At 42.6% G+C, this 27473-nt stretch overlaps 4 protein-coding genes across 5 annotated transcripts; 3 read left to right on the forward strand and 1 right to left on the reverse strand.

Annotated features, from left to right (window-relative positions):
• The first annotated feature begins 334 nt into the window (after positions 1 to 334).
• Positions 335 to 5642, forward strand: LOC121626332 (serine protease FAM111A-like). 2 transcript variants are annotated; one of them, XM_041964789.1, is made up of 6 exons: positions 335 to 410; positions 817 to 902; positions 1217 to 1276; positions 2174 to 2266; positions 3014 to 3061; positions 3159 to 5642. In XM_041964789.1, the coding sequence occupies exons 3-6, from the start codon at positions 1223 to 1225 to the stop codon at positions 4929 to 4931; spliced, it is 1968 nt and encodes a 655-aa protein (XP_041820723.1). In that variant the 5' UTR covers positions 335 to 410; positions 817 to 902; positions 1217 to 1222; the 3' UTR covers positions 4932 to 5642. The 2 variants fall into 2 exon arrangements, with proteins under 2 accessions (XP_041820723.1, XP_041820721.1); XM_041964787.1 differs by having other exon boundaries at positions 336 to 410; positions 1214 to 1276.
• A 773-nt stretch (positions 5643 to 6415) lies between these two features.
• Positions 6416 to 14522, reverse strand: LOC121626326 (toll-like receptor 2 type-2). Its single transcript, XM_041964777.1, has 12 exons — positions 14442 to 14522; positions 13032 to 13303; positions 11931 to 12087; positions 11688 to 11837; positions 11081 to 11287; positions 10682 to 10804; positions 10052 to 10202; positions 9223 to 9387; positions 8729 to 8908; positions 8493 to 8633; positions 7908 to 8413; positions 6416 to 7619 (listed from the first exon to the last, which is right to left on the reverse strand). The coding sequence occupies exons 2-12, from the start codon at positions 13300 to 13302 to the stop codon at positions 7208 to 7210; spliced, it is 2463 nt and encodes an 820-aa protein (XP_041820711.1). The 5' UTR covers position 13303; positions 14442 to 14522; the 3' UTR covers positions 6416 to 7207.
• Positions 14523 to 16882: 2360 nt separating this feature from the next.
• On the forward strand, positions 16883 to 18770 carry LOC121626995 (galactose-specific lectin nattectin-like). The gene is made up of 5 exons (XM_041965755.1): positions 16883 to 17168; positions 17803 to 17894; positions 18024 to 18158; positions 18566 to 18671; positions 18766 to 18770. The coding sequence occupies exons 1-5, from the start codon at positions 16883 to 16885 to the stop codon at positions 18768 to 18770; spliced, it is 624 nt and encodes a 207-aa protein (XP_041821689.1).
• Positions 18771 to 21436: 2666 nt separating this feature from the next.
• fgb (fibrinogen beta chain) lies at positions 21437 to 26966 on the forward strand. The gene is made up of 13 exons (XM_041964800.1): positions 21437 to 21514; positions 22281 to 22315; positions 22438 to 22530; positions 23155 to 23257; positions 23440 to 23508; positions 23630 to 23744; positions 23959 to 24065; positions 24425 to 24539; positions 25118 to 25237; positions 25358 to 25480; positions 25672 to 25766; positions 26119 to 26309; positions 26735 to 26966. Exons 1-13 carry the CDS (start codon positions 21437 to 21439, stop codon positions 26964 to 26966), a joined length of 1476 nt encoding a protein of 491 aa, XP_041820734.1.
• Positions 26967 to 27473: the final 507 nt, after the last annotated feature.

The following is a 27473-nucleotide window of genomic DNA, read 5'->3' on the forward strand; positions in this document are numbered from 1 at the left end:
TCAATCAGCTCATAATGGATGTTCTGTTTCTGTACGTCTTATTATTAAAAATGTACACGCACATACTAAGAAATGTCGCGGATGGCAGACGTCAGGCAGCATCTCATAATTCATCTCATATCTCAGGATGTTTAGTTCAAAGTGCATCAACTCAGCGTATAAAAGCAGTGAAATGTTGGTCTTTCGGGTGACTCTGGCACATTTTCTCTGTTTACTGGCATCTGGTTGAGATGCTGAAATTGAATATTTTGGGACTTGTTTGGGAATACTGCGTCGTGGATTAGCTCTGGTTGTTATACTGTGAGTCTAAAGGGTTAACATAAAAAGAGAGCAAGAACCAAGACCCGCCCAGCGCCTCTTCCTGCTTGGACTCAAACTTTACCCGCCACAGCCGTTCGACGACAGTCGAGGTAAGACGCTCAGTTTCTGTGGTCTGATTTATGTGGTCTGATTTTTCTAAATAGATTAGAAACACAAAAACCGACAAAATATCTTGAACTGCTGTGACCTGAGAGACGAGTCTGTACGACTAAAACAGAACGCGCTGAAACTGATCAGACAATCAGTCGCCGGTGATGAAGCGGCAGGAAAAAGAGATCTTAAATATTTAAAGATTTCAGTTCCTCAAGTCCCCAGAAAGGTTCTGTAGAACTACGTCTGTAGGAACTTTTAGCTACTGGACGATGTAAATATTAGAAACACGTCTGAAAATGTTGTTTAGACTCATGAATATCCTTTTTGCATTCATTCAAATTGAATTGATTTCTTTGGTCTATGTCTAGAACTTTGACCGTCATCGTTTCATATGTGTTGTAGACAGTCGATATCTCAGCTGTACGACTGCAGTCAACCACTCGCTGAGTGTTGGGTTGGGTGAAGCACCAGAGCCTGTCTGTGCCAAGGTGAGTCATCTCAGGAAGAGCCATTTTATATCTGATGATGTCACAGCTCAGCGTTCACTTCCACTTTCTTCTTATACTGTAGTGAATACTGCCTGTAGCCTGCTCAGTGTCTGTTAATGTAAAACAAAATTATTGGACAATAAACATGTATATATACATATATGTATATATGTATGTATATATATATATATATATATATATATATATATATACACACACATATATGTGTGTGTGTGTGTGTATATATATATACACATACATATATAAACATGTCATTTTAACATAAACTAACTGTATTGTTGTTGTTTTAGTAGGTGACTATGCCTTCCAAAAAGCAAAACACGAAGGACATCAGGTCCTTTTTCAAGAAAAGTGTAAGTAAGAGCTCAGATAATAACCATGTTCAGTAATCAGTGCTTAAAGGACCAGTGTGGGGATCTATTGGTAGAATATACGGCAGAAATGGAATATAATATTCAGAGGTATGTTTTCATTAGTTTAGATTGATTCCTAACAAGTCTCTGGGGGTCATCAGGTGGAAACCTCCCTTCAATGGTGTTTCGCCTACTTAGTCCCACGACACCTCCAGGAGGTTAGGCGGTGAACTCCGGCGTCCCAGAGTCACCCCTCCCCTAGTGCCAGTTCACACTGTTCCTACACAATCCAAACAGCACCGCCACGTTCAACTGACCCAGAGATGCTCCAGGTAGTGGCCAGTACCGATGCTACCATTTAGCTAATGCTAATGCTAACCGCTAAGAAGAACAGAAGAAGACAATACAGCTAGATTCACCGAAAATGTTAATGCTAACTGCTAAATGCCAATGCTAACTGCTAAGATACTATCATACTACCACCGCTTTAGCTATTGTTAGCTGCTACAATGCTACCACAGGCCTAGATGCCACATGTAACTGCCAAGTGCCGCACTACCATCATCTACCCCTGCCTCTCACCAACTGCACCAATAAAAGCGGGGTGGGAATACAAACCTTGGTTCAGGTAGGGGGTAGAAAGTTTAGAGGGTGCTGACGGTGGAGGCCTAATCCACAGACTAGATTTAACTGCCAATATTTAACAAACCAAACTCCTTCCGCTGTAGGTTCTCCCACACGCTTGGAACAAAAGCGAGGGGTGTTCAGGTGGTGGCAATTTGAAACCCCACCACTAGATGCCACTAAATCCTCCACACTTGCCCTTTAAGCCCTTTGTGTGCAGAATTAGCTGCAGCCTGTCCAACCGGTTTCTAAGTTTCTTCACGTTTTTTTTAGGACTATCATGACTCCTGCGGCTCGAACACCACACAGAGTACTCAGCCAGGTGGAGCTGCAGCCTCTCGGCCACGTGGAGCTGCAGCCCCTCAGGTGAGCTCTTACGTCACTGTGAAACGGTTCATGAGTCCTGTGACAATAAAACAGAAGGAAGTTTTCGAGATGTTTTTAAGAGAAGCTGAAGTTTGAGTGCTGTTGTGGATCTGTCATGAATAAAACATTTCATGGTATTCGATATGACTGACACTCCAGCAGCTGACACTCAAACAACAGCAAAGTGGAAGCTTATTTCAGTCCCCTTCCTCACCTCCTGATCAGTGTGAGTCCAATATTCGCTCCCCTTTTTGCTCTGGTTTGCTCCACCAACCCCTGAGCAAAAACATCTGCAACTGATTTTATCCCAGTGGATGTGTCATAGCTGAAGGACAGGGAGCAGGACTTGCAGCCTTATTTAGTGATATAATCCTATGCATGCACACTGAGTTTATACCTCGAATTCTGCTGTTAGCTGTCTTTACAAACTGCCTTCGTAAGTCGAGGTGTCCCAACGTTTCATGCCACATGGAGGAAAAGTACATGATCCTCCGCCAAGAGCCTTTTAACTTAAGAGACCATCATAATGAGTTTTATGCACTTTGTGCTGTACAGTATGTATTTATGTATGTATGTATGTGTTTTTGTGCATTAGTACAAAATTCAAACACTCTTAGAAACATCATTCTATAGCTCTATGACCACCTAAAACTCTACCTTTTAAGATAAACTGTGCATGCAAACACTTCATGAATGAGGCCCATTGTTTTTAGTCCAGAAACTCTAAATCCTTCTCTCATTTTGCAGGATGTGACACACGTGAAAGTGAAGAAGGAGAACAATGCTGAGTCCACAGTGAGTTGACCGACACACTGCGTGCACAACAATTCTGCATTTTCATTACACAAACAAGGACTTGTGAGTTTTTTTGTCTCACTCTGGTTTCCTGCAGGATGGATATCTGCATTGTTTCACGGTGAAATTCAGCCGTGCTGACCGTAATGAATACCACATTGACTGTGATCAGCCTTGGACCGTGCTGCAGGCCATGAAATCAACCGAAAGCTACAACAAGAAGATGAAGAAGTGTTCAGATGAAAACATTGTGATTCAGCTGGGTAAAGGGGATCAGAAATATATTGTTGCAACACATTTCCCTTGTTCTTGCATCCCGAAAGGTGAGTGTCTTATCATATCATGTGAGTCAGAAAAGGTCGAACAGGCCCAAGGCCAACACTACAGCGCGATACATTCAGAGGACAAATATTCTGTCTTCTACATTGATACAGTGGGAGGGCTACACACCAAGAAAAAGAAGCTTTTCAGAAACCAAGCTGTCAAACAGTTCAAGTATCTGTGTGTTTATGGGGAGAAGGGGATGACTGTGGAAGAGGCTCTGAAGCGAGACGGTCGCTTCATTGATGAGCTCGGCAACTTCACTCTGTCTGAGAACGACAATCCAAACTGCATCATCGAACGTACACAAAAGGTTGACAACCTCGACCAAAGAGAGTTCAAGGTTTGTCTTCCACGGAGAGGGAGTGATGGAAATCAGCAGGAGGATAATAACTGTAGCACAGTGGCAGCCTTAAATGTCGCACACCCCAGTGTCAAAGCAGCGATGGCAAAGAGCGGCAGCAGTCAGGACCCTGAAGAGATTTATGAAATACTGCGTCAGCAGTTTCCAGCTCTGAAGGAGTTGATGGAGAGTAGATTCGCTAATAATTCCTATGAGGACACACTGAACCTGCGGAGGAAAGACTTTGGAAAGATCCAACAGTCATTCAGTGAAGTTCACAGAGTCAGGAAGCTGCTGAAACAGGGCGAGTCAGTTTGCAAAGTGATCGTGGAGAATGTTTGTCAGGGCACCGCCTTCGTGTTGTTCGACAACTTCATCTTGACTAACGCACATCTGTTCAAAGGTTGCGTTGAAGGAGACAGGCTGAAAGAGGGCATAAACGTGTTTGCTCTGTTTAACCACGAGGATCCTGAGCCACATGTGAATTACTACTACTTCCAGCTAGCTCACCGTAACATCTGGTACAGCCAGGGCGAGCTCGATTATGCCGTGCTTGAGCTCAACCCTGAGGGTCAGAAACCCAACCAGACAACACAAACAAAGAAAATGAAGGTGCCGCCAGGACTCCTGAAGTTCTTCGGTCCAGTGCCTTCAAACGGTGAAGCCTGTATTATCGGCCACCCAGCGGGAGGAGTGAAAAAAATGGATCCTACGTGTATCATTGAGAAAGCAAAGAGGCAGCAGGCTGTACGCGATCATTTGCATCAGTACAGCTGTTTCATTGTCTACAAAATCCAAAACATTATAAAAGATCAAGGCATTGAAAACATAATGATGGGTGGAAACGGTGCAGAAAAAGTGGTGACCTACAACACTTTCATGTATCATGGCTCCTCTGGCTCCCCAGTGTTTGATGCTATTGGTCGAGTGTTTGGTTTGCACACTGCAGGATATACCTACGAGTTTCAAAAACAGACAGACAGTGTGATAGAGTTCGCCCACCCCCTGCTCGCTATATTTGAACACTTTGTGAAAATGGTGAAGAAAAGTGGAGATGTGGAGCTGTTAGGGAGAGTTGAGGAAGAAGCAAAGCGTAATCACTACTTAAAAAAGGTGCTCGATACCAACAGAGCTGACACTGCTGAGCCAGCAGACCCCGATGAGGGCTCAAACTCAGATGAGTCAGTGGAGGTTGACTTTGAATGAACAGAAAGCGTTAAAGTTATGAGAACACACCTGGCCACACAGAACAGAACTACCTTTAACTGGTGTTCTTCATTTTTTGTTCAAACTGGGTGCAGTTCATTATTTTCTCTGTTGCATTCCATCGAAACCTCTCTTCAAAATGTCTTTCCTGACTGTTTTAACACTTTAAGAGTCCAGTCCTGCTGTTTGTGTTCATGGCCAGAAATGGACGGGCCCCTGCCTCCATCAAAGAGCGAGCCACATCTCCTTGGTTGTCCCCAGGGGTAAAAGTATGGGGGCCACTCTTTTGCCCTTCACGGCCCTAAGCTCTGGAACTCTCTTCCACCACAGCTGCAGACTGTCTCCGATTTTAATGTTTTTAAATCATCTTAAAACGCACTTGTACCGCCTGGCGTTTAATGCTTCATCTCCTTCTGACTGCGTGTTTTTAAAATTCTTTTTACTTTAAATTATTATTTTTTATTTATTTGTTGAATCTATTCTTCTGTGTTAAGCGCCTTGTGCTCCTTTTTGGATGTTGGAAGGACCTGTAGAAATAAAGTTTGATTGATTGATTGATTGAATATCCATAGCCCAATTTCCTCTGTTAATCATGACTCAAGTGGTTTTTATGGTGTTACTTGCTGTGTACTTTGAATGTATTGTTTGAGAGTTGTGGAGCTGACTTGGTGGCAAATTATTTTCTCTGCTGGGGATCAATAAAGCTTTCAAATCTCATAAAAGTCTTATTTGCTTTCTGAGGACTACATGACAACCTTTTTGCTTGTACTGCCGTGACGTAGCGAGAACATTCCTGCAATCCATTCAGTGGGCGCTACGTTGCTGCTGATTTCACCATTTTCACTATTTTCTGAAAGAAGTAAAGTTTTAATGAACAATGTGACAAAAAGTGACACAGTTTACAACAACAGCAATTGTAATTTAAATGTATTTCCAGACTTGAGTATTTGATGAAGGGGAAACTTTATGATGTCCATGACAAACCCTTAAATATTTGTCCCTTCTTGTAAATTCCGCACATTTTCTTTTGGCAGCGCTGGAGGAATACTTGCATTTAGAGGTGCCATCATGTTTTTTTTTTTAACATCATATCATACTGTAACAGCATGAGTATTGATTGTCGGTGAATCCATCCACCAACATGGTCTGTCCACTGACATGGGGGCCCTAATTGGGTTGGAGAGGTATTGGGTCCCTGAGCAGGCACTTAGTTTACTTTTGTGCTGGACTAGCTCGGATGCTAGCGTAACACACCTAAATCTCAGACTGAACTGTTTGTGATGCATTGTGGATGATATAGAAACCAGGTTTTTAAAAGGTGGAAGAATGTGTGGAGTAAATAAGCTGGTTCTGCTGGATCGGTTTTGATCCTTTTCTTTTAAGTTGACTGTTGTGAGTCCCCTTAGACCCGAAAAAACGCACCAAAAAGAGTTTCTGCAAGCCTCAGTAAACAGTCATAGCTGGAAGCTGTTCCTTTCCCGACCTCACACAAGTACTGAAGCTGTTTATTGTTGCCAGAATTAGTTTCATGAACACTGACAATGTCTTCAAACAGAAGAGACAAACCAACAGCTCCCCCAAATGGCCATTTTACCGCACTACCAGCAAATGATCTGATTAAAGGTGCAGCACATCTTCTTCACTTGTAATAAAAGTTTAAAATTTATTACAGCTTTTATATTCCTTATTATCAGAATAAGAAAACATGATTAAGATTATTACAAAGGATGTTATTAATTGTTGTTAGAGCTGCATTCTCATCAGTCATGTCGAATTTTTATGGTAACAAATATTGAATGCATTCAATGAAAAAACTGAGAAAGTAACCGGCAATTTAAAAAGAGACGATGACATCTATGTGATTTAATCTACGCTGTTTTCTTATTATTTACATATCATTTAAACAAACACAGTTGACCAATCTCCTGAATCTAGAAACTAGACTGACTAATGCAGATCATTCCGGTTTCAAAACAAAGAAACAACATTTATTTATGATGAGCAAATGCAAGCTGACACAAACTGGTCATTTCAAAAGCAACACTGCATGATGTGATTGCCCTCCCCCGAATCCAGCATTAGACAGGGGGGAGTTGGGAGGCAGGTTTCAGACACTGATGATACAACAAGCTTCATCTGGAGCGTACTGAAACCATTTCCTCGTCTTCAATTCTTATTCTTTCCTGACCCTTTTCTGCTGCTGCTGTTGTTCAATATTCATCTTACATCTTGTTTTTGTACGCTGACTTTCTCCTCTTTATTTGGTCTTTCCCCTCTCAGTCAGCCTCTTCCTCTCCCCTCAAAGCATTGCGGAGACTCCTCCAAAACTCCCCAGTCCTCTCCTCCTCCTGAGGCCACTCCAGGTAGGTGGTGGAGCCCATGAGTTTGCGCAGTTTGCAGAAGCGTTTGGGGATATCGTCCTTGGACAGCGGTTCTAGCAGGATCAAGATGGCTGCATCTCCACAAGCGTTTCCATCAAAGAGCCAGAAGTGGGAGAAGTCCAGCTCATAGCGGCACCAATCGGACTGGACAAAATTCTCGGAGAGGACAAAGACTGTCCGCCGACTGCGCTCCATGGCGCTCATGATGTTGTCCACAATCCAGTGTCCAGGAAGGAAGTCCCGCTTGTGCAGGCACAGGGTCAGAGGCCGGGGATTTCTGGGATTCACAGAGTCTTCATCACTGTCCCTGTTGGAGTATAAACCAGACAGCAGGTTATATGTTTCCCCTCAGGTTTGGACTGTTTGTGGTAGCTGGGGTTCAGTGTGCTGGGAGAGGCAAATGGCTCAGCTGTGAAAGTACAGGGCACTGACAACTTGCATACTTCTAATTTGCTTCAACTTTTTAAAAAAAAATTTGATAAAAGTTCTTGTAGCTCTGTACCTTTGAGATATCCTGCTACCTAACAAACAGACTACACAACCCTAATAATGTTATAAAGTACAAGACAACCCCCCACCAAACTTTTGACATTACCTTGGCTCCTCCAGCTCTGGAACCAAGAAGTTTTCCACCCAGCTAGCGTCTCTCTCACTGTAGGACACAAAGGCGTCGAAGCACAGCAGTTCTTCTGAACCGGCTCTATCTCTGTGTCGCCGCCGGCGCCGGCAGCTACGCTTGGCCCTCAGCCACGCCCACGTCATCTTGAGGTACCAGAACGCATGGAGGCGCCACAGCAGGACGCACACCAGAATGGCAACAAGCAGTGCCACCCCACAGCTCACAGACACAAACAAAACCGGGTGGCACTCCACAACGGAGAGGCGGACTCGACCCACTGCTTCCCCCTGCAGGTGGAGAGGAGAGTCGCAGATGTAGCTCTCCTCTCTATCTGTTAAATGCACTCCACCTCCTTTAATGTCCGACTGGAAGAAGTTGACAAAGTCGCAGGAGCAGACAAACTTGTTCTGACCCGCCTGGAGGCTCCGGAGTCGTTTGTATGACTGGAGATCTGAACGGCCGAACATGTTCAGGGTGTTTGACTGTGGGGGAACAAGGAGGGGTCACAACGGGAGATGCAAAGATGACTGACAAAAGAAGTGAGATGTGATTGGTCCTTACCTGTATGGTCAGTGTTTGCAGATTTGGGAAAAGCCATCCAATGGGCAGCCTCAGAAACTTGTTCCCAGAGAGGTGAAGCTCTCTCAGAGCAGGCAGGAGCAGAATGAATTGGTTGAGATCATTGTTGCTCAGATCCAACACCTTTACATGATACAGTACAAGGTAAAAGTGTTTTATTCATACTATTTTTGTTGTGATGGTGTCCACATTACTGCCCCATAGGTAACTCTCAGTACCTCCAGAGTTGCCGGTAGACAGAAGGTGATGGTTGTAAGTTGAGCCCTGGAGATATTTAGGAATCGCAGGGTGGAGGGCCAGGAGCAGCCCTGGGGCATGGAGCTGTAGCCGTTCCTGCTGATGTCCAGATGGGTCAGTTTGGAGAGCTTCACTACCAGCCGGCTCACCATGGACAAAGACTGGACAGCAGAGGGACAGAGACAGACAAGTCTTTAGAGAGCAGGACATTTCATCTTCAAACTAAATCTTTAAAGGTATTCTTTTTATTTCTACACTGATTTTACATAGGTTGGTAAGTTCTACTGACTCACTCAACCTGTGAAAACTGGTGAATCGCTCTGGAAATTGCTCTGCATCATAAATTGAGTAATAGTAACAACAACCTGGGATCGCTTGTTTTTTTGTGCTGGCTGAACTTCCTTGTAGCTAAATCTTATAACTGATGCAAAAAAAACAAAAACAAAAGTTTTTCCTTTAAGTTTAATGCAGGCACCTTCAGAGCGTTTCCGCTGACGTTTAAAACTCGGAGGTCCTTCAGTGTCCCGCGTCCGTGGCACAGAGTCTCCTCCAGAGTCAGGTCAGTCAACAGGTTGTCAGACAGGTCCAGGTACTGCAGGTTCTTTAGGAGGCTGGACGTGTCACAGGGCATCACAAACACCTGAGGGTAGAAGTCAGCCTTAAATTGGCTGCACTGTTTGTCCAGTGAATTGGAATAAAATTTTATGTGATTGGGTTTTCCCCGTACTTGAACAATATCACACCCCCACTCTCTGTGACAACCACATTTCACCATCCTATGACCAGATCGTAGCAACTGTAGCACACTTTTTATTTCTGATGTCCAAAGCTAATGAACTAGTTCTTACATCACTGTAACCCTGTTTCATCCATATCCATACATTCACCAGTTGACAATTTTTATTAATTTTCCAACTTCTTATCAGTAATCTCTGTCTAAAAACATCTGCAGCATTAGACGTGTCTGAACTATGCCTGGCCCCTTGAGTTGTCCAAGCAACTCTATCAAACTGGTGACACACAAGACAGAATAATTGAATAATTGTGTTCTTGACAGAATTCAGAATTCCAAGTTTTGCTTGTGCACTGAAGCAGCGCATAGGCATAGGAAAACATTTTCTTTACATCTCAAAAGACTTTTGGGATCTAGGGTTTAAGGTAGAAGTTCTCCCTAATATTGAAATCTGAACCTTACCTTGTGATTCCTTTCAGTTCATATTACTCACAGATTTTAAATTCCTTTTCATTCTGTTTTTGTATGTATGGTCTTACAGACTTGTGACAAACAACACCTTGTTGTTTACCTTGCCATTTATGACGGACACCTTTCTGGGATACTTCAGCAGAAATCCCAGCTGTAGAAATGAGACAAACTTGAAGACATTCAGCACCACAATGTTTTGTAAGTGGAACTCGTCGAAGCTGTCATGATTGGTCATGCTGGCTTTCTCCCACCTAACACCAACAGAAAAACAACAAACTACTGCAAGCCTGGTTCCAAAAAAATCTGAACTCTATGTAAAATGTGGTTCACATTGGACTGTGGTTAGATTTAGGCAACAAACCCTGTTCGTGATGTCAGTGCCTAAACATGACCATAAAAAGTTGACTAATGCTGTAGTAATTAGTCTGAGTGTATAGTACAGTACAAGGCTCCCTATTTTGGTGGAAATACGTTGTCAGTAAACATACGTTCCGTATTAACGTTTAACACGCGACTTGCCAGGTGCATCTCACTGAGCGCCGTCAGTCCAGAGAGCCATAGCTACATATAAGAGCACCGTGCGTGCAAACAAGTATCTTGTAAACATCAACTATCCCTTTAATGTATGTGCAAAAAGTCAGGAGTTTTACTACTACAGAGTTGTTAAAAGTTACCAGATCTAGCACCACAGTTTGCTAAATTTGCAGCACTGATCACGTTGGTTTCCTACCTGCCCGTGCCTATCAGTGTGACGTTGTCCATCAACAAGGAGGTGAGCGGCACTCCATCCAACACCACCAAGAAGTCAACAATGGCTTCATCGTTCACAGAAAGGTTACGCAAGGTAATGCACCTGAAGAATGGCATTATAAAGGGGTGACTGGTTGCCAAAATGATTTATTTATTTGTTTCTTAGTGGCTGCATTAGTGTTAGTATTAGTAGTTTCACGTTCATAATTACGCTTGAATGTTGATTTGAAGTGTTTATGAAAGTGACTGCACTCTTAGCCCCAGAAGCATTTGATCGAGGATCTTTTGCTAACACTGACATAGCAACATGTTTCACTGGTGCTTCAAAAGGAATTCTGCATGAATACTAAAACAGAAGAAGAGGAGGTTTTGGTCAGACCTGACTCTCCTCCTGGCTGCTGCTTTCAGGGGCTGAACAGACTGATTCCCAAACAGTTGGAGGTCCTCTAGAACGATATGTGTCTCAGGGTACGTCACGTCGTTGAGCACAGCTGAGGCCATGGCTGCATTTGTTAAAAATGGGCCGTGGAGGCTCAAAGTGACACGACCCAACGGCCAAATGTCTGCCAGAGCACCGGACTCATATCTGCAGACAGAGAAAGAGGCAGGAGTGAGTCAAAGGTAGAGCAAAAGAAGGGAATAGCAGCACACACACTGTAGTTTACGTTGACCCAATCCCACCCAATACCTGCTGACCGGAATACTAGAGCACCAAATGTGGATTAATCCACAGTTGAAAACAGTCCCCAACAAATGCACATCATTTGCTGAATTTGCAAAATAAAAGTCATCTGCATACACATCAAGTCACATCTCAGGATTCACACAGGATTTTACTACTACTGCCAAATTCTCCGCAGTGCCACCACTAGGAGTCACCATCGTTAGAGCTTCAAAAATCTGATAGATACAGACTTCAGTTAATTTAAAGGGTTTCCTTTCTTTGTGAGGATGCAACAACACACACGAGACCAGTACCCTCAAACCTCATTAGGTTGTTGGCATGCACAGTTAGCTCCTCCAACTGAGTGACTCCAAAAAGATCTCCTCTCTTCAGCTCCTCCAGAGCGGGACCTCCAAACTTCAGCCTCCTCAACCAGACCAGACTCTGCAACAGTGGAGGAGAGCCCAGGCAGCTGGAGGAGAGGTGGGCAGAGAAGATGGATGTGGACACCTGAACATTATCTGCAGCGTGGAGGTTTCTGCTCGCTCTTTACATTGTTCTTTACCTGTATGGGTTGTTGAGCAGGTTGAGCTCCTGCAGAGCTCCTAGCTTGCGAAACCATTTATGGCTGAGAGCAGTCAGCTGATTGTCAGACAGATCTAGCTCCTCCAGGCTCCACAGAGGGTCAAATGCTGATGGATGGATCACAGCGAGTCTGTTGCCTGGAAGGCAGCAAGAAATACATATAAACACAACCTAGATTCTGACAAACATGTTATCGGGGCTTCCACAGGGGTCCATCCTTGGACCACTGACCATCATTCATTCTAATTTTTGAAGTTGTAACTATCGTTGTTGTCATCATGGTTGTGATTGTTGATATTGTTGATTATTGTCATTGTTATTGTTTTTGCAGTTGTTGGCATTATTGAAATTGTTGCAGTTATTACGGTTCATTGTCGTTATCGCTGCATTGATTATGGTTATCGTTGTTATGATTTTATTGTCATCATTGTTTAGCATTTTTATTATTATTGCCGTTATCATATCAGTGTTGTTATTATCATCGTCTTTATTGTCGCGTCAGCACTTCAGATGGTGGTTTCCAAACTGAACCATAAAGCAGATCCAGATGTGCTTTCAGTTACTTTGGCGCTGTTCTCCAGATCAAGCTCCCTGAAACTTCCCTCATGTGCACATTGGCTTAAAAGCTGAGTTTGTGAAGTTCATCCTTGACCTTAGACGCAACACAACAGGGACGAGAAGCCCTGAAAGTGCCCAGAAAAATTTGACGTTTGTCCATCTTCAATACCTCGATGACTGTGCAAACTCCATCTACTGATGAAGCTCATGGATGTGATCAAAAGCTCTGGAACAGCTGCTAATGGAGGTGAGATTGTCATGTCAGTTTTATAGTTATTACAACCGTATATTAATTACATCAAATTGCTTCTTTGTATATATATACACACATATAATGTACTTACATATATGTACATTATATTATTCAACATGCCTGCTTGTCTTTGCTGTTGGTGCTTTGTCAGAGCTTTTTTTTTTGTTCAATATATTAGTAACTATCAACTTAAGCACAAGTATAATCTAATTTTTGTTTTGTTTTGTTTTTACAGACACGGCTTGTTGTAGCCTGATCCATCAGCGTTACCATGGAGACTCAAAGCCCTCAGTCCTCTGTGGCCTTTCAGGTCATCAGCGGTCACCACAGTGATGTTGTTGAAGGAGAGGTCAAGACTCAGGGCACGGTCTGTTACCACGGGGATGTGGGTGAATCCGCCATAGGAGCAGTTACAGGAGAGCCGAAGGTCACAGTGGTCGCAGGATGACCTTTCGCCATCTGGGTTTGACCTCTGATGACCCCAGCAGGGAGACAGGAGGAGGAAGAGGAAGGTGAAGTAAAGGTTGGTAGGCTGTCCCATACTGTTGGGGGAAAAAACACAAAACCTGAGGTGATGGAAACAAGGAGGGAAGAGAAAGAGCGACCGAGTGGACGAAATAATCAGACAGCAAAGCGAGGAAGAGGGTAAAAAAGCAAGAGAGTGAGAGGGAGTCAGAATCATTAAGCAGCAGGAAGTCAGAGACCGGCCACAGAAGTGAAATCGTCCCAGCGAGGAAGTGGCTTCGATAAAAGAGGAAGCCTTCAATATTTTCCAGTCCAGTCATACATCCTGTACCGAAGGCTGCCAGCACTCTCACACTACATGTATGTGGCTGCCCACATACCAAAAGCACCTGTGTAATAGTCTATGTCCAGCAGATTTCTGAACCCGCTTCAGTGTTTTGCTTCCATTTAGACATTTAGACAAGCATTAAGAGCCGGCTCTTACACGCTAGCCAGCTGGAAACACGCTACCTAGCTGTCGGTTAGCGAGCTGGGTCAAGTTCGCACAGTTCATATTCAGACTTATTTAAAAGTGGATGGTGGCACACAGCTAAGAAGCTACGATCGCTTCATGAACACCTTGTCATGATTAAAACCACCTAAATGCTTCAAAATATTGTAACATGCGTGAATAAGATATTTCACTTACAGCTATTTTAATAACGTCCATGCACGCTCACTGGGCTGTTATTTGTTAAAAAGCAACTTTTAGGATGATAAAGTTCCCATTTTATTCAATACTCAAGGTGCCCAAAACCAGTTTGTGCATTGATCAAATATGTGTTCTGTCCATCAGAGTGAGGGCTCGACCTAAACATACTTTGCCAAAGCAACACTTCATACACATCTGTTCAAACACAACGTGAATCATGTGGGGTTATTTTTGTTTTTCTTTGCCATCCCATGCATGAGAAAAGCGGTCTGGATAAAGTTTAAAGTTATGGCCTTTAAATTAGAAATAAATTAAAGCATCCTGCCAGACTCATTATGCATCCATTGTGTTTTCCTGCCCTCATTTGTTCTTCCTTTATTCTGTCATTTATCTGTTTATCTGTGTCATAACTGCTAAATGCAATAAAACAATAAAAAGTCAAACAGTACAATCAGTCAAACTTCAGGTGTGAAAGCATGTAAAAGAAGAACATTTCAGGTGATTGTGAGTCTGTGTTCTCTTACCTAATCCGCTGCAGAGCTGATTCCAGATCATGACACGAAACTCTGAACTGATTCAAACTGATAAAGACAAGAGGATGTGATGAAGAGTGTTTTTATGGCTGAATGGAGAGGAAGTAAAAACTGAGGTGGCAGCTGGAGCTAAGTGTGAAAAGAGGTAGTGAGCATGAAAATTAGCTTTTCGGGCGGTTCTGTGTGAGTGCGCCTGTTACATCGACAACGCTTTAAAATATTGTAAATGCATCTTTTGTAGATTTTCAGGCTTGTGAGACAGAAATGGTCAAAGTTTTTTTGTAAGAATCAGTTGTTCAGCTGAACTTTAACTGTGAGAACAAAATTACTTTATTGCTAAAATGCTACGTGTTCAGTCATGTTGAATTGAACTCCTCTGCTGAGGATGACTCCAGAAGATGAAGTAAAGCAGTCAAATGTTTTATCTGTATGTGGTTTCTGTCACATAATCGACTGTCACCGCTGTGCACTGTACAACACCTCGGCCTCAACGACTTCCGCTCTGTCTCTGGCTTTCTGGCTTTAACCATCACTTCCCCTTTATCACCACTCAAGGGACTCAAAAGGCAAATGTGTTTTCAGTTTTGCTTTTGGAAAGAGAGCAACTGTGCAGATGACAGAAGAGCTGCTCCGCTGGATTCTTGATAAAATCATTTAATATGAGCCGAACAGTGGTTGTCACAGGGCTAATAAGCTAAATATTACTTTTACAATAAATAACACAGCTCTGTCCCTGAGCCACTGTTGTGCTGTTGTCATTTAATTTAAGAATATTTGATCAGCATCATTATGACTCCAAATTATGTGTCAAAATGCCCCCACTTCCAAAAACATTCATAAACAAAACAAAACAATAAAATATATAGAAAATACAAGTCCTTATTCTAAAAAAGACAATATTCCTTCTAAACTGTTTGCATGACTAATGAACAATAAGTAATATATATATAATAAGTAACTTTGCTTTATAATATTTGTTCATAACCAAAAAGCTGTTGTTTTTCCACAGTGTCTGAAAGTCGAGTTGCTCCTGTCAGCAGGAGCTGTGGGCGTTTCTTTTGTACATGCGTCTTCACCGTTTCTTCATCAGAGTCAGGGTGGAGACCGGTTTCTATTTGAGATTTTAGTTTACCAGAAACAGACAAAGGCAGAGAGCTGCAGGTCAGAAGGTCTTTATCCTTTATTGTGACCCAAAAACCTTAAAATTCAGATTGTTGTGACGTGCGGCGACATCAGTTACTCTCTGACAATCAATAATGTAATTAATAACCAGTGGCTTTATGTTGTGCACGCAGGATAATATGAGACAATGCAGCCGGTCTCAAGTGGTCTCAGTGTTTACTTGCAAAAATACTCTGTAACCCAGATTTGCACAATACGAGGTTTTAAATAAGAGCAGCTTTAGAGAGTCAGAGCACACAAGACAGTATGGGAAGGCGAGACACAGCGAGACACTGCGAACAATGAAGTGAAAGGCCGATATAAAACTGATGTAACCCAAAACCCACCCTGATCACAATACAGTCTGAAAAAGAATAACTGTGTCCGGCAGGGCTGGTCTGCTGTTATCCAGGAAATAAATATGCTCATTGTTCGTCTAACATTTGATCTGCGAGCTGCAGGAAAGTCGTGGGAAGTGAAATAATGATACAGGAGAGGCGCCAGAGGTCCGCACGATAAAAGGCCGAGAGGCAGCGGAGACCAACATGTCGACGCGGCAACAGATCCTGAAACAGGTGAGTCTGCTTCGGATGGTGCATGGAGATTATTCCTTTATTTAACTGAAGTGTGATCAATTTCTTTGTGTCAATTCTGAGCGCGTCAAACATTTTGAACGCAGATTTCTTTGCGAGCATGTAGATTATAGAATCTTCTAGAAATCGAAATTTTTACTTAGAATAGAATTTTACTTTATTTGTGTGGGGAAAAAAAACTTCTGCTATGTTTTCTATGAATATAACTATATATATGGATACTTATGGGTTTGTTGTAATTTACGCAATACTGAATATAAAACATCTGAAAAAAAGAAAGTTAGTAGAAATACTTACTTTCACTTAACTGAAACTATCAACACTAAAAGTAGTAGTATTATCAACAAAATGTATTAAGTAGACTACCACTCTTGAGGCTACTGGAGCCTTTACTTTAGCATTTTGAGTGTAAGTTATTGTAAGGTATATGACTTAGAACAATATCGTTGCATCATTTTCACAAAATAGGTACAGTTTTGAAGGGCTCCTTTTAGCTGCAGGCCAAAGTCTGGTAAAGTCTGCCCCTGAAAACTAGTCCAGAAAGTAGTCTGCACCTCACCAAGGCTCCACAGCCAAATATTTTACAAACACGTGTTGATGAATATTGTGACATAAGTTAAAAAACGCTGCTCCTTAAACTGCGTTGACAGGCCACGCTCCCGTTTCATCACCGTCACCATGAAGCTGCTTGGCGCGTCTCTCACGCTCTGCACCCTCCTGACCCTGAGCCGAACCTTCCCGTTCAACTCCACCTCCGTCTCCAGACACACGGGCCTCTGCGAGTTCTTGAGCCAGCAGAGCCCCGGCGCCACCACGCTGTTCGTCCCGCAGTGCGACGTCCACGGTAACTTCCTCCCGCAGCAGTGCCCAGGGTCGACCGGGTACTGCTGGTGTGTCGACATCATCACCGGAGAGGAGATCCCGCACACGAGGACGCCACCGGGGACCGTACCTGTTCGCTGTGGTGAGTGAGGACGTGTGTGTGTGTGTGTGCTTATACTTGCTACATAATGAGGACCACAACAAATTTGTCACATTGTAAGGACATTTTTGTAAAGTGAGGACAATTTGACCGGTCCTCACAACCTCAAATGGCTGTTTGAAGGTTAAGACTTGGTTTAAAGGGTTAGATTAGAATTAAGTTTAGATGTGTGTGTGTGCCACATTTTGATTGTTGTTGTAGTTTTCTAAACATGAAGCGTCGTTTTACTGGGCTGAGTTCTTCAGCTGTGGTGGAATGTAAAGGTACAAGTACCCCAAAATTACATTTAAGTACATTTACTTAAGTACTGTTTTGGGGTACTTGTACCTTTCTTAAGTGATTCCATTGTCTGCTACATTGGTAGATACTTTGAAGATCAAGATTTTCCAAATGAAACACATTTTCATAGATGCCTTTACATAAATAAGGCTACAGTATTAATACATGTTGCTTCAAATGTACAAACTTTTCAATCAACTTAAACAATCAAGTGATGCAAGCTGTCTTAAACAAAACAAAAAAAAATCCTCATCAAAGTGGCCTCTGCATTTATTGAATTATTAATTATGCAACCCAGCATGAAGGTCAATAAAATGTTTAAAATGTATTTTTGTAGACGGGGATTTCTACTGCCCCTACGGCTGGTCCCGCTTTGGAAAACGCTGTTTCATCTTCATCAACAGCCCAAGGTCATGGGTTGAAGCTGAGGTGAGGACTGATGGAGGTAGCGCCCCCTGGAGGCTTCAGTTTTCATTTCACAAAATCAAGCTGAGCTGATCGTACATCTGGCATGTTGTAATAAATCCAGCGTGGTAAAACTTCTCTTCTCACCTGCAGGCTTACTGTCTGTTTGAAGGGGCAAACCTGGCGTCGATCCACAGTTATGAGGAGAGTCACTTCATCCAGTCTTTGACCAGAGGATACACCTACGACTTCCCCGAAGCCTGGATCGGTGGCCACGATGCCGTACATGTACTGAAATCATTAAGTTTAGTTTGTATTATTACCTCATCCTGTACATTTCTCGATTCTGTTCTTCATTTTCAGTATGTGCAACATCCAACTCAGCTTTCAGCTAGAGCCCGACTGATGCGAGTTAGCCTGATATCAGTATTGACATTTTAGAATTATTATTAAAAAATATTTTTATACAATAACCAATTATCGCAATTCACAAAATTTATTCATCAAAAAATAAATAAATAAATAAAAAAGATGTTTACTGACTGATCTTAAAACCACCAAAAGAAAACCCTTACAAGGGGTGCACCTTTTAGGTATAAATGTGATAATAATCAGGATTAATTTGCGAAATCATTCTACTAATCAATCTATTTCTTTTATGAATTTATGTATGTTTGTGTTTTTTCTGTCCATAGCTCGGTTTTTGGATGTGGAGCGACGGTTCCAAGTTTAACTTTGACAACTGGTACAAGGAGTACGAAATGGCGAGAAGTAAACACTGTCTGAAGACTAATTATGGATGTAATAAGCTACACACACACACACACACACACACACACTCTTAATATTCAACATATTTCGATATTTCAGCTCTGAAATCTCATCCTAACTGCAGTTTGAAGTGTTGAAAAATAAGTTTGTATGGGGTTTCTCACTGTTGTACACTAATACTTCTAATTCTATATGAATATACTTAATCGTCTATTTTGTAATCAAAGCTGTGTCACAGTCTGATGAGTCGGGTCAAATGGTTATTTTCGTGATTACGTGAATCGTTTAGTCACTGCTCGTATTAAAGTGCACCATACAAAGCGAACCGCAGAACAAACACAGCATCTCCGTGAGCTTGTTCTGTTCTAAGAAGGTGGCTATACCATGCAGTGTTAGCAGTCACAACCTGCTTCGCTCAGCTGCTAACGTTTGCTCTAAAGCTACCCTACGACTAGCTCTGTCTAAACCAGCCACAGTATTTAATGATGTCAAATAAGAAAACCTGGGAAAATAAGTCAGACGGGGAGCAGGATTCTTTCAGACTAAACATTTGGTAGCCAAGTGACTGCATTGATGTTCAAGAAATATTCTGTTTTTTCTGTGTAAAACTAACACCCTTAGTTTATGTTAATTGTACATATATACATTATATACAATAACAAAGCTTCAGTGTTGACTGAAAATGACAACAGCCAAAGCCAAATCTGAAAGCTTGAAGTCCTGACCCCACGAAAAACTGCCAACAAGAAAGGAATTCCATGTCAAAATGTTAATTTAGTCAGATCGTTAGAATATAATTAAAGCCTGTGAAGATTCTCGCCAGAAACCCTCAAAGTGAAACGCTTCTGTCTGTCGTCCTCATCACAGTTGAGTGGGAGTGGAACTATGCGTCTTGCAATGAGAGTCTCCCTTTTGTTTGTGCGAAGAGGATCTGACGTCAGACCCGACCATGAAACATCGACACGTCTGGCAAGTTCCTGGCTTCCACTTCGCTGGATCCGACAGCTGGAGTGATGCTTCGTCTTCGTTGCTTTATTTCCCTGTTGTACATCGTCACTGGCTGTTTTACTGCACAGCTTTATACGTTAGTTTTGTCTGCAAAGATGTGTCTACTCCCGATGTGGTTCGAGTCTGGCTAAACCACCTGCACGGACACTCCAGGACTCTGATTCTGGGCCAACCAGTCCACCACACATGCCATGTGTGTCATGTCTGCTGCAATTATTGTAACTCTAGTATCATTCAATCTGTCAACAAACACATAAGAATTTTTAGAAATTCTATCAATAAAAAAACGCACATCACTGAACTGTGAAATAATGAAGGTTTGTGTTTCAAAATAGATAAATTATTGATACCTACATGCAGTGGCGTGCACAGACTTTTTGAAGGGCAGGGGCGAAAGTTTTGGCTTCCAAGAGGGCACTTTAGCGCACGTTTTGGTGTCCAAGAGGACACTTTAAGCACATTTTGGCTCCCAGGGGGCACTTTAGCACGTGTTTTTCAACAATTGGGCCACAAGGGGGAGCCTTTTCTAAAATTAATGTGTGTGTTTGGTAATATGTCTGTCCCTTTTTTGACTTGGCTTTTTGACAGCAATTTCTAGGAGTATTATTTTGTGACTTTTATGTTTTTGGAGGTCAGCAGATATGGAATATCTTAAAGAGGGAACATTAAAGTCACAAGTAAAATCAAACTTACTCCAAAAGTTGTACAAGCATTTAATAAAACAGGTTTTTCAGTGAGAACATATGAGAAAAATGAGTGAAAATAAGAAGAGATCACAGAATTAGAAGCGACACACAAGTGAGTCAATAATGTTTGACCTGCAAAGGGGGGATGCGTTATCGAGAAGCGATGAGTCAGATGATTTCTGTCCATACGCCAGTGTTTTCACACAGTGACATCGTGGGGACACCAGGCTGATTTGGTAATTTGGTCGTTTGAAAGTTTCATTTCTGGTCTAAAGTTTGAGTAAGAGTTCCGGTTAGGCAGCTAATGCTTTTCATTTAAGTTACGATAAAAAATATTAAATTCTACACAGAAAATAAACACAATGCTGACAAGCTGACATAGTAAGTTTGTTTGAGGCCTGCGGTTTCATAACGCAGCTCCACTGACCCTTCTGGACTCAAGCAAACATCAGTTGCTCAATTGTGATCATTTCCCGACAGTGATGGACTCACTGCAGCGTCCTCACAGAAGACGCTTGGACTGTGAAGTGTATTTTCACTTTCACAAACAGTATTTATTCACTGTACCTTTACGGGGGAAATCTAAGAGTATACAAGCGGGGAAATAATGATAAATCAAGCAAAATAAAGCATTCAAAATTTCCAGAAGATCCCATCGTATGTAAAATCATTCTGTGGATAATTAACCTCAGGGCTCATGGCCTGCAGCTGACTTAAACCAACAGCAATTTTACACACTTTTCCTGAGGCCATGTTTGTTTCAAGACAATTTCTGAGGCAAAGATCTGGAAGCTGCTCACACATATGGTCAACAAAGCTGACTAATCAGTAACCTCTTCAGTCCTTTTGCCCTTTTGTTCCTTCATGAAGTCCAGGTTGACCATGCGTGGCAGTGACTCAGGTCCAGTAAACTGTCCCCGCAGTTGTTGACCAGTTTTAGAAGATCAATAAAAAGTGGGGGAGGACGTCGACTCGCGTTCAGACGGAGGATAAATATCTGGTCGAGTCAGATTCCGGGGACAGAAACGGAGCGAGGGCACACTGAAGACAGAGGAGCGACGGACGAGAATTTGAGAAGAGTAACGTTATCGACAGTGGACAATGAGGACGCTGCTGCTGCTGTATCTGTGCGCGTACGCCGCCTGGGCTGACGACCTGGAATATGACGACTACGACACGGTGAGTGTGTTGAATAGTTTCTAAAGATGCTCGTTCTGACTAAAAATCCAAAACATGGGAATACAGAATTAACCACAAAGATCTATAATAAATAATCATGTATGTTTGCATATATACTGTCCAAACATTTTTTTCATGCAATTTGTACTTCAAATATAATTTATTTTATTTTATTTCACCTCAAAGTCAGAATACAGACTTAGTGTCTTAGAAACATCCAAGCATCCTTGATCACTACTATGGACAATAATCACATATTACTGGATATTGACTTTAAAAAGAACCATAATGTGACGTTATGATCAAAATGTGACATTGTTTTACAAAACTATGTTGTTTGAATTAATACATCAAAGGGATTTTTTATTTTATTTTTTATTTAAAATACATTTGAGAAGTCTTACACTGGAACCGAGTTCATTGAATTAAATTAAAAGATGACATATATGTAATTTTTACTCTTAGACACCTCCTTCATATTAGATTTACACCTGAAAAACATTGTGATTTGGGCCATAATCACCACTCACTTTGTAATTGAACTGTTGTTGTCCTTTTTCTGTGTGTGCCATTTTTATTAATTAAACGTGTCACACCCCCAAGGCATTCATCGCTCAGCAACAATACATTTGATATGAGATACAGGCAGCTGTGTCCCAGACTCATATCATAAACTGTCCCCAGTCGATATGTCGCTGTTTTAAGCAACATTTACAAATGCAAACATATTTAAACATACTCATAATAGTTTCCTCCTTTTCCACAGGACGCCAAGAGCTCAGCAGCAAAGAATGGGACAGTATGTAGAACATGCTTCAACTATTTGACATGTATCATGAATTTAACTTATTTTGCAAGGTAGTTATTTATTTCCTTCATCATGTCTTGTTTCCTCTTTTTCCCCCGCCGGACCAGGCAGGGACTGTAAATGCTCGCGGCCACCGTCCTCTATCGAGGGGCAGGGAGACCTACAGTGCTCACCGCTATGTCCCACCCCCCATCAGTGGTGGCAGCAGGTACATAGACACACACACACACACACACACACACACGTACATATGTGTATGAGAAAAAAAGAAAAGATAGACAGAAATACTTGCTAATGCAGCCACCCCTGTGGCAGGTAGAGCTGTGTTACTCTGTAAGAATACTCAAGTAAAAGTTTTAAATAAGTTCTCAACAGGTGACAGTTTTCCTTAGTTTAGCCTATTAGCAAGCCAGCATTTGCTAATTAGCACTGGATTAAAAAATAAAGCTGAGGCCGATGGGAATGTCGCCTTCTCAGGTTTTTGGTCATGAATTCAAATATTGTACAAATTAACATGTTAACCTAATGATGGCGCTTCATGAAAAATTAAGCGGTGAGCAATTTTATGGCAATCCAGCCGATAGTTGTTGACATTTCACTGAAAACCACAACCTTGTGGTGAAAAGACAGGTAAATACCAACATTCGTAGGGTGCATCCTCTGGGGACAATGAATGTCACAAAATTTTATTGCAATCCATCCAGCAGTTACTGCGATACCTCAGCTGGGACCAAACAAACAGAACAGTGGCAGGCCGACCATGCCTCCAGCGGGGGTATAAATTAGACATCACAGTCACATGTTAGTTAAGTACCTGTCGCTTTTCATTCAGATATCGCGGCCGCCCCTCCACACCATCAGCTTCAAGACCACAGGTGCAGGAGAAGGAGGAGCAGCCGGAGGCCGGAGGATGCACACACGCCTCAGAGGAGATGGTAGGAGAACACCGGCCACTGATCTTTACATGTTTTAACTCAGTATAATCTCAAACCGCTGTCAGCAAAGACGAGTTGTAAAACTGTGCAATGATCACATTATACTGACACAAAAACAAGCATCTCATGGCTAAAAGTCAGAGAAACACAGACGTTCAACCAGAGATTCTCCCGTCCATCAGGGTGTCCTGTGTCCCAGCGGCTGCGAGCTGAAGACCACACTGCTGAAGCAAGAGAGGAACGTCAAGACGGTAAAAGAAACTCACCAGAATAGTTAGATAATCTGTAGGCGTCACAAATCAGGCTGGAAATTAGCTTGAAACCAGTCATTGGGATTTACTGATCTTCTATTTATTGGTGCATTTCTCACAGAGCATTAACGAACTGAAGCCTCAGGTGGACGATTTGTCCAGATCCACCAACAACGTCTACAACTACGTCAACAGCATTTCCAGCTCGCTCAGGGAGAGGCAGCGAATCGTCCACGGTGAGAATGACCTGTTGACACTTATATGAGAGGCCTCGGATAAAAAGCGCTTTTCCAAAAGCTTTTCACGTTGAAACTGTGATAATAACTCGTCACACGCAGTGTTTCTGTGTATCATAATCAGTGTTTCTGCTCAACAACAATCGTATGTTCCGACGCCGATCTCCTAATCAAATGTAGAGAACTACATTTTTCCATGTCTTGCTCCTCTCAGACAACAGCCGGGTGGTCAGTCAGTACACCGATCGGGTGGAGGAACAGCATGCCTACATCAAGGAGACGGTGGACACCGTCTTCCCCTCCAGCATCAGAGTGCTTCAGGTAAATAAGAGCTGACACGGGTCAAACAGAGGAAACATTATGTCCGTCGGTTTCATTTGAAAGTGTTAAGGTGGCCGTCTCCCCTGACCACAGCCACATCAAAACCTGCTGATTATTATCATTTCTTTTTTTGATTCAGAAAATTTCTTTTTAATTGTGAGTAACGCATCCAGCATCATCTTGCTCTGGACGTTGAGTATGGATGTTTTGCAGAAACTGACAAAAAAACAAAAAGGAAGTTATACAACACACAAATAAAACATCACTTCAGTGGGATCTGCAGGTCCCAGAATCTGGTGCATGAAACCCTCCGGACTACAGGTGACCCTGATGTAATGTGTAATTCTCTGTGGCTGCAGGGGGTCCTAGACAAGATCAGGCAGAAGATCCAGAAGCTGGAGAAGGCCATCCAGGCCCAGAAGGAGGAGTGCAAGGAACCATGCAAGACCAAATGTCCCATACCGGTGGTGTCTGGTAAGTGTTGGAGGAAATGAACAACATACGGAGGATTTAGTTATTCTTGGACCCTTGTTGTGCTTAAGTTTGTCCCAAGAGTGCAGCTTGAGGAAAGGTCATAGAGTCATTAAAATTGAAAAGGTTCATCCCAGTGCAGCATGAGTGTGACCAGAAAATGCTGAATGTGTGTGATAAATTGGACATTTGGACCTGATGGTGGCGCTAAAGAAACTGTTGGGGTCACCAACAAAGGTACAATTCATTCCATGTGGAACATGAATATCTGTTCCAATCAGACGGAGGTCTGGTGGGTAAACACCAATAAAACCATCTGACATAGATATCGTTCAAATCATCGAACAAATCATTTTATTTTTGACCTCAAAGGCTAAAACACAAAAGCGACTTTTGAAGCTTTCGTGTTCTTTGATGGAAGGCGAGAGAGGAAGAACTTAAACACATCTGGGACATATCGGACGCTTGCATTAAAAATAATATCAGTTCCAATGAACTGGTCTGTCCTTGCTACAATGAATATGGATATGTATATGGATCAACATGTGCCGACGTTTTCAGCTGTTGTTCCTGTGATTCAGGTAAGGAGTGTGAGGACATCTACCGTCGTGGAGGAAGAGACTCCCAGTTGTACCTGATCCAGCCTGATGCCTTTTACCCTCCATACAAGGTCTTCTGTGATCAGACCAGCCAGAATGGAGGTGAGAATTGAACTCAGTTACACCATTAAACGTCCAGTTTTCCATTATTAAGTTCATTTTTTATTGTGAATAACTTTGGCAGAGATGTCAGTGTTTTTAAGACAACTTCTTCTTTCCCAGGATGGCTTCTCATCCAGAGCAGACTCGATGGCAGCGTTGACTTCGGCCGACGCTGGGACGAATACAGACGCGGTTTCGGCAACATCGCCTTTGATGCCGGAAAGGGTCACTGCGAGACTCCCGGTAAGTTTCAAAGTATGAAACGAGACTCTGAAGGGAGCTTACCCTCGGTGTGATGGTGGAAACGTTTAGCTATCCAAGACGTGTCGCTTTAACTTTGGATCATTTTGGCAGTTACTGTATTCATATCCACCATTATTCCTATAACTTGTAGGAATTTGACTGTCTTACCTTTCTCCTTCGTCATGTGACAGGTGAATACTGGCTGGGTAACGACCGCATTAGTCAGCTGACCAAGATGGGCCCCACTGAGGTTCTCATTGAGATGCAGGACTGGACAGGAGCCAAGGTGAGGTTTCCGTTTACACCATAAACAATTAGTTGATCAACAGAAATTTTAATCTGCAGCTGTTTTGATAATTGATCCATCATTTAAGTCATTTTTCAGACTCCAAACTTTCTCTGATTTTTGGTTGTCAAACGTTGGGATTTGCTAGTTTGTCTTTTGCTCTAGTAAAGTGAATATTTTAGTTTTTGGAATCAGCCCTCCAGTGAAATGAAGACGTTTGGTACTGTTACATCAGGGCTCCATGGCCTCAATTCTTGGGAAAACTGGTTCCTCAATTGCTCCCCAACAAGATTTTTTTAATCGCTGATATCTCAGTTTGAATGAAACTCAAATGGTTTCTGCTATCATGTAGGTCCACGCCCAGTATCGCCAGTTCACCATCCAATCAGAGACATCCAACTTTGTTCTGGCGGTCGACGGTTACTCCGGTAACGCTGGCAACGCTTTCCTGGAAGGCTCCTCAGAGCTGTTTGGTGAAAACCGCACCATGACCATTCACAACGGCATGATGTTCAGCACCTACGACAGAGACAACGACAACTGGTAGGTGTCCTGCTGATGTTCGCAGGTTCCAGTAACGTCATGTGACGAAACCCAAAACGTCTTTTAATTCAGTCAACCAACAAGTTCTGCAAGCGAACTGACCCAACGCGGTACACATCAGAGAGTCCTGTATATTAAACCAGCATAACTGGGCTAATGTTACACACCGGAAGCAAAGATTTTTTGTGCGAAACAGCTGGTACGACAAGGACTCGCTGGCTTAGTGGGGGAACTACTGTACATGCTAACCAGCTGGGAGCATGCTAACACCAGACAGCCTGTCATGGTCACAATAGCACTGCTGATGGCACAGATTCACGCATTTTATTCAAGATTAATTTCAAATGCTGGTGTGACTCGACCTTTAGATTGTGTCTGAAAATGGCTCATAATATCGTTTCTCTGTCCCTGTTTCCCTGAACCAGGAACCCCGGCGACCCCTCCAAACAGTGCTCCAGAGAGGACGGAGGTGGCTGGTGGTACAACCGCTGCCATTCAGCCAATCCCAATGGCCGATACTACGTGGGCGGAGCATACACAAGCAAAATGGCCAAGCATGGCACAGACGACGGCGTGGTGTGGATGAACTGGAAGGGGAGCTGGTATTCGCTGAAGGCCATCAGCATGAAGATCAGGCCTTTCTTTCCCTCCAAATAATCAGGCCATAGAGAGACAACACACACATACATGCAACACATACAGGAAACCGTCAAAATAAAAGACACCAAAGATCCCAACAGCTTCAAAGCTCTAATGACGTCCAGCTAATATTCAAGTGTTCCTTTATTTTGGCTGTGACCTTTGCGTTGAAGGACATACACGTGAACGTGAACAAGAACTGAAGAAGTTTGGTTTAGAAAATTTGCAGCATTAAGCTCATTCAACTTAAAACAAGTGAAATAAAGAGACATGAGAAAGTGTTTAATGTCCGATGATCGTTGATGTGAGTCAATGTGACCTGTCCTTTCATGTTGTGTGTGATGTCTTCAGTGTGCAGAACCAGGATGAGTTGATGCAAACTGTCCTCCGCTACTCAATAAACACGTTGAGGAACATACTTTCTTTCTGGTCTGGTTGGTTTTTCTCTGCACTTCAGGAACCATAGAAAAGAAAACTACAGTATTTTTTACATTCCTGATTAAAAGCTTTTGAAAAGGAAACTAA

The sequence above is a fragment of the Chelmon rostratus genome, chromosome 23 (assembly GCF_017976325.1).
Source record: "Chelmon rostratus isolate fCheRos1 chromosome 23, fCheRos1.pri, whole genome shotgun sequence".
In the NCBI taxonomy this organism is placed as follows: domain Eukaryota; kingdom Metazoa; phylum Chordata; class Actinopteri; order Chaetodontiformes; family Chaetodontidae; genus Chelmon; species Chelmon rostratus.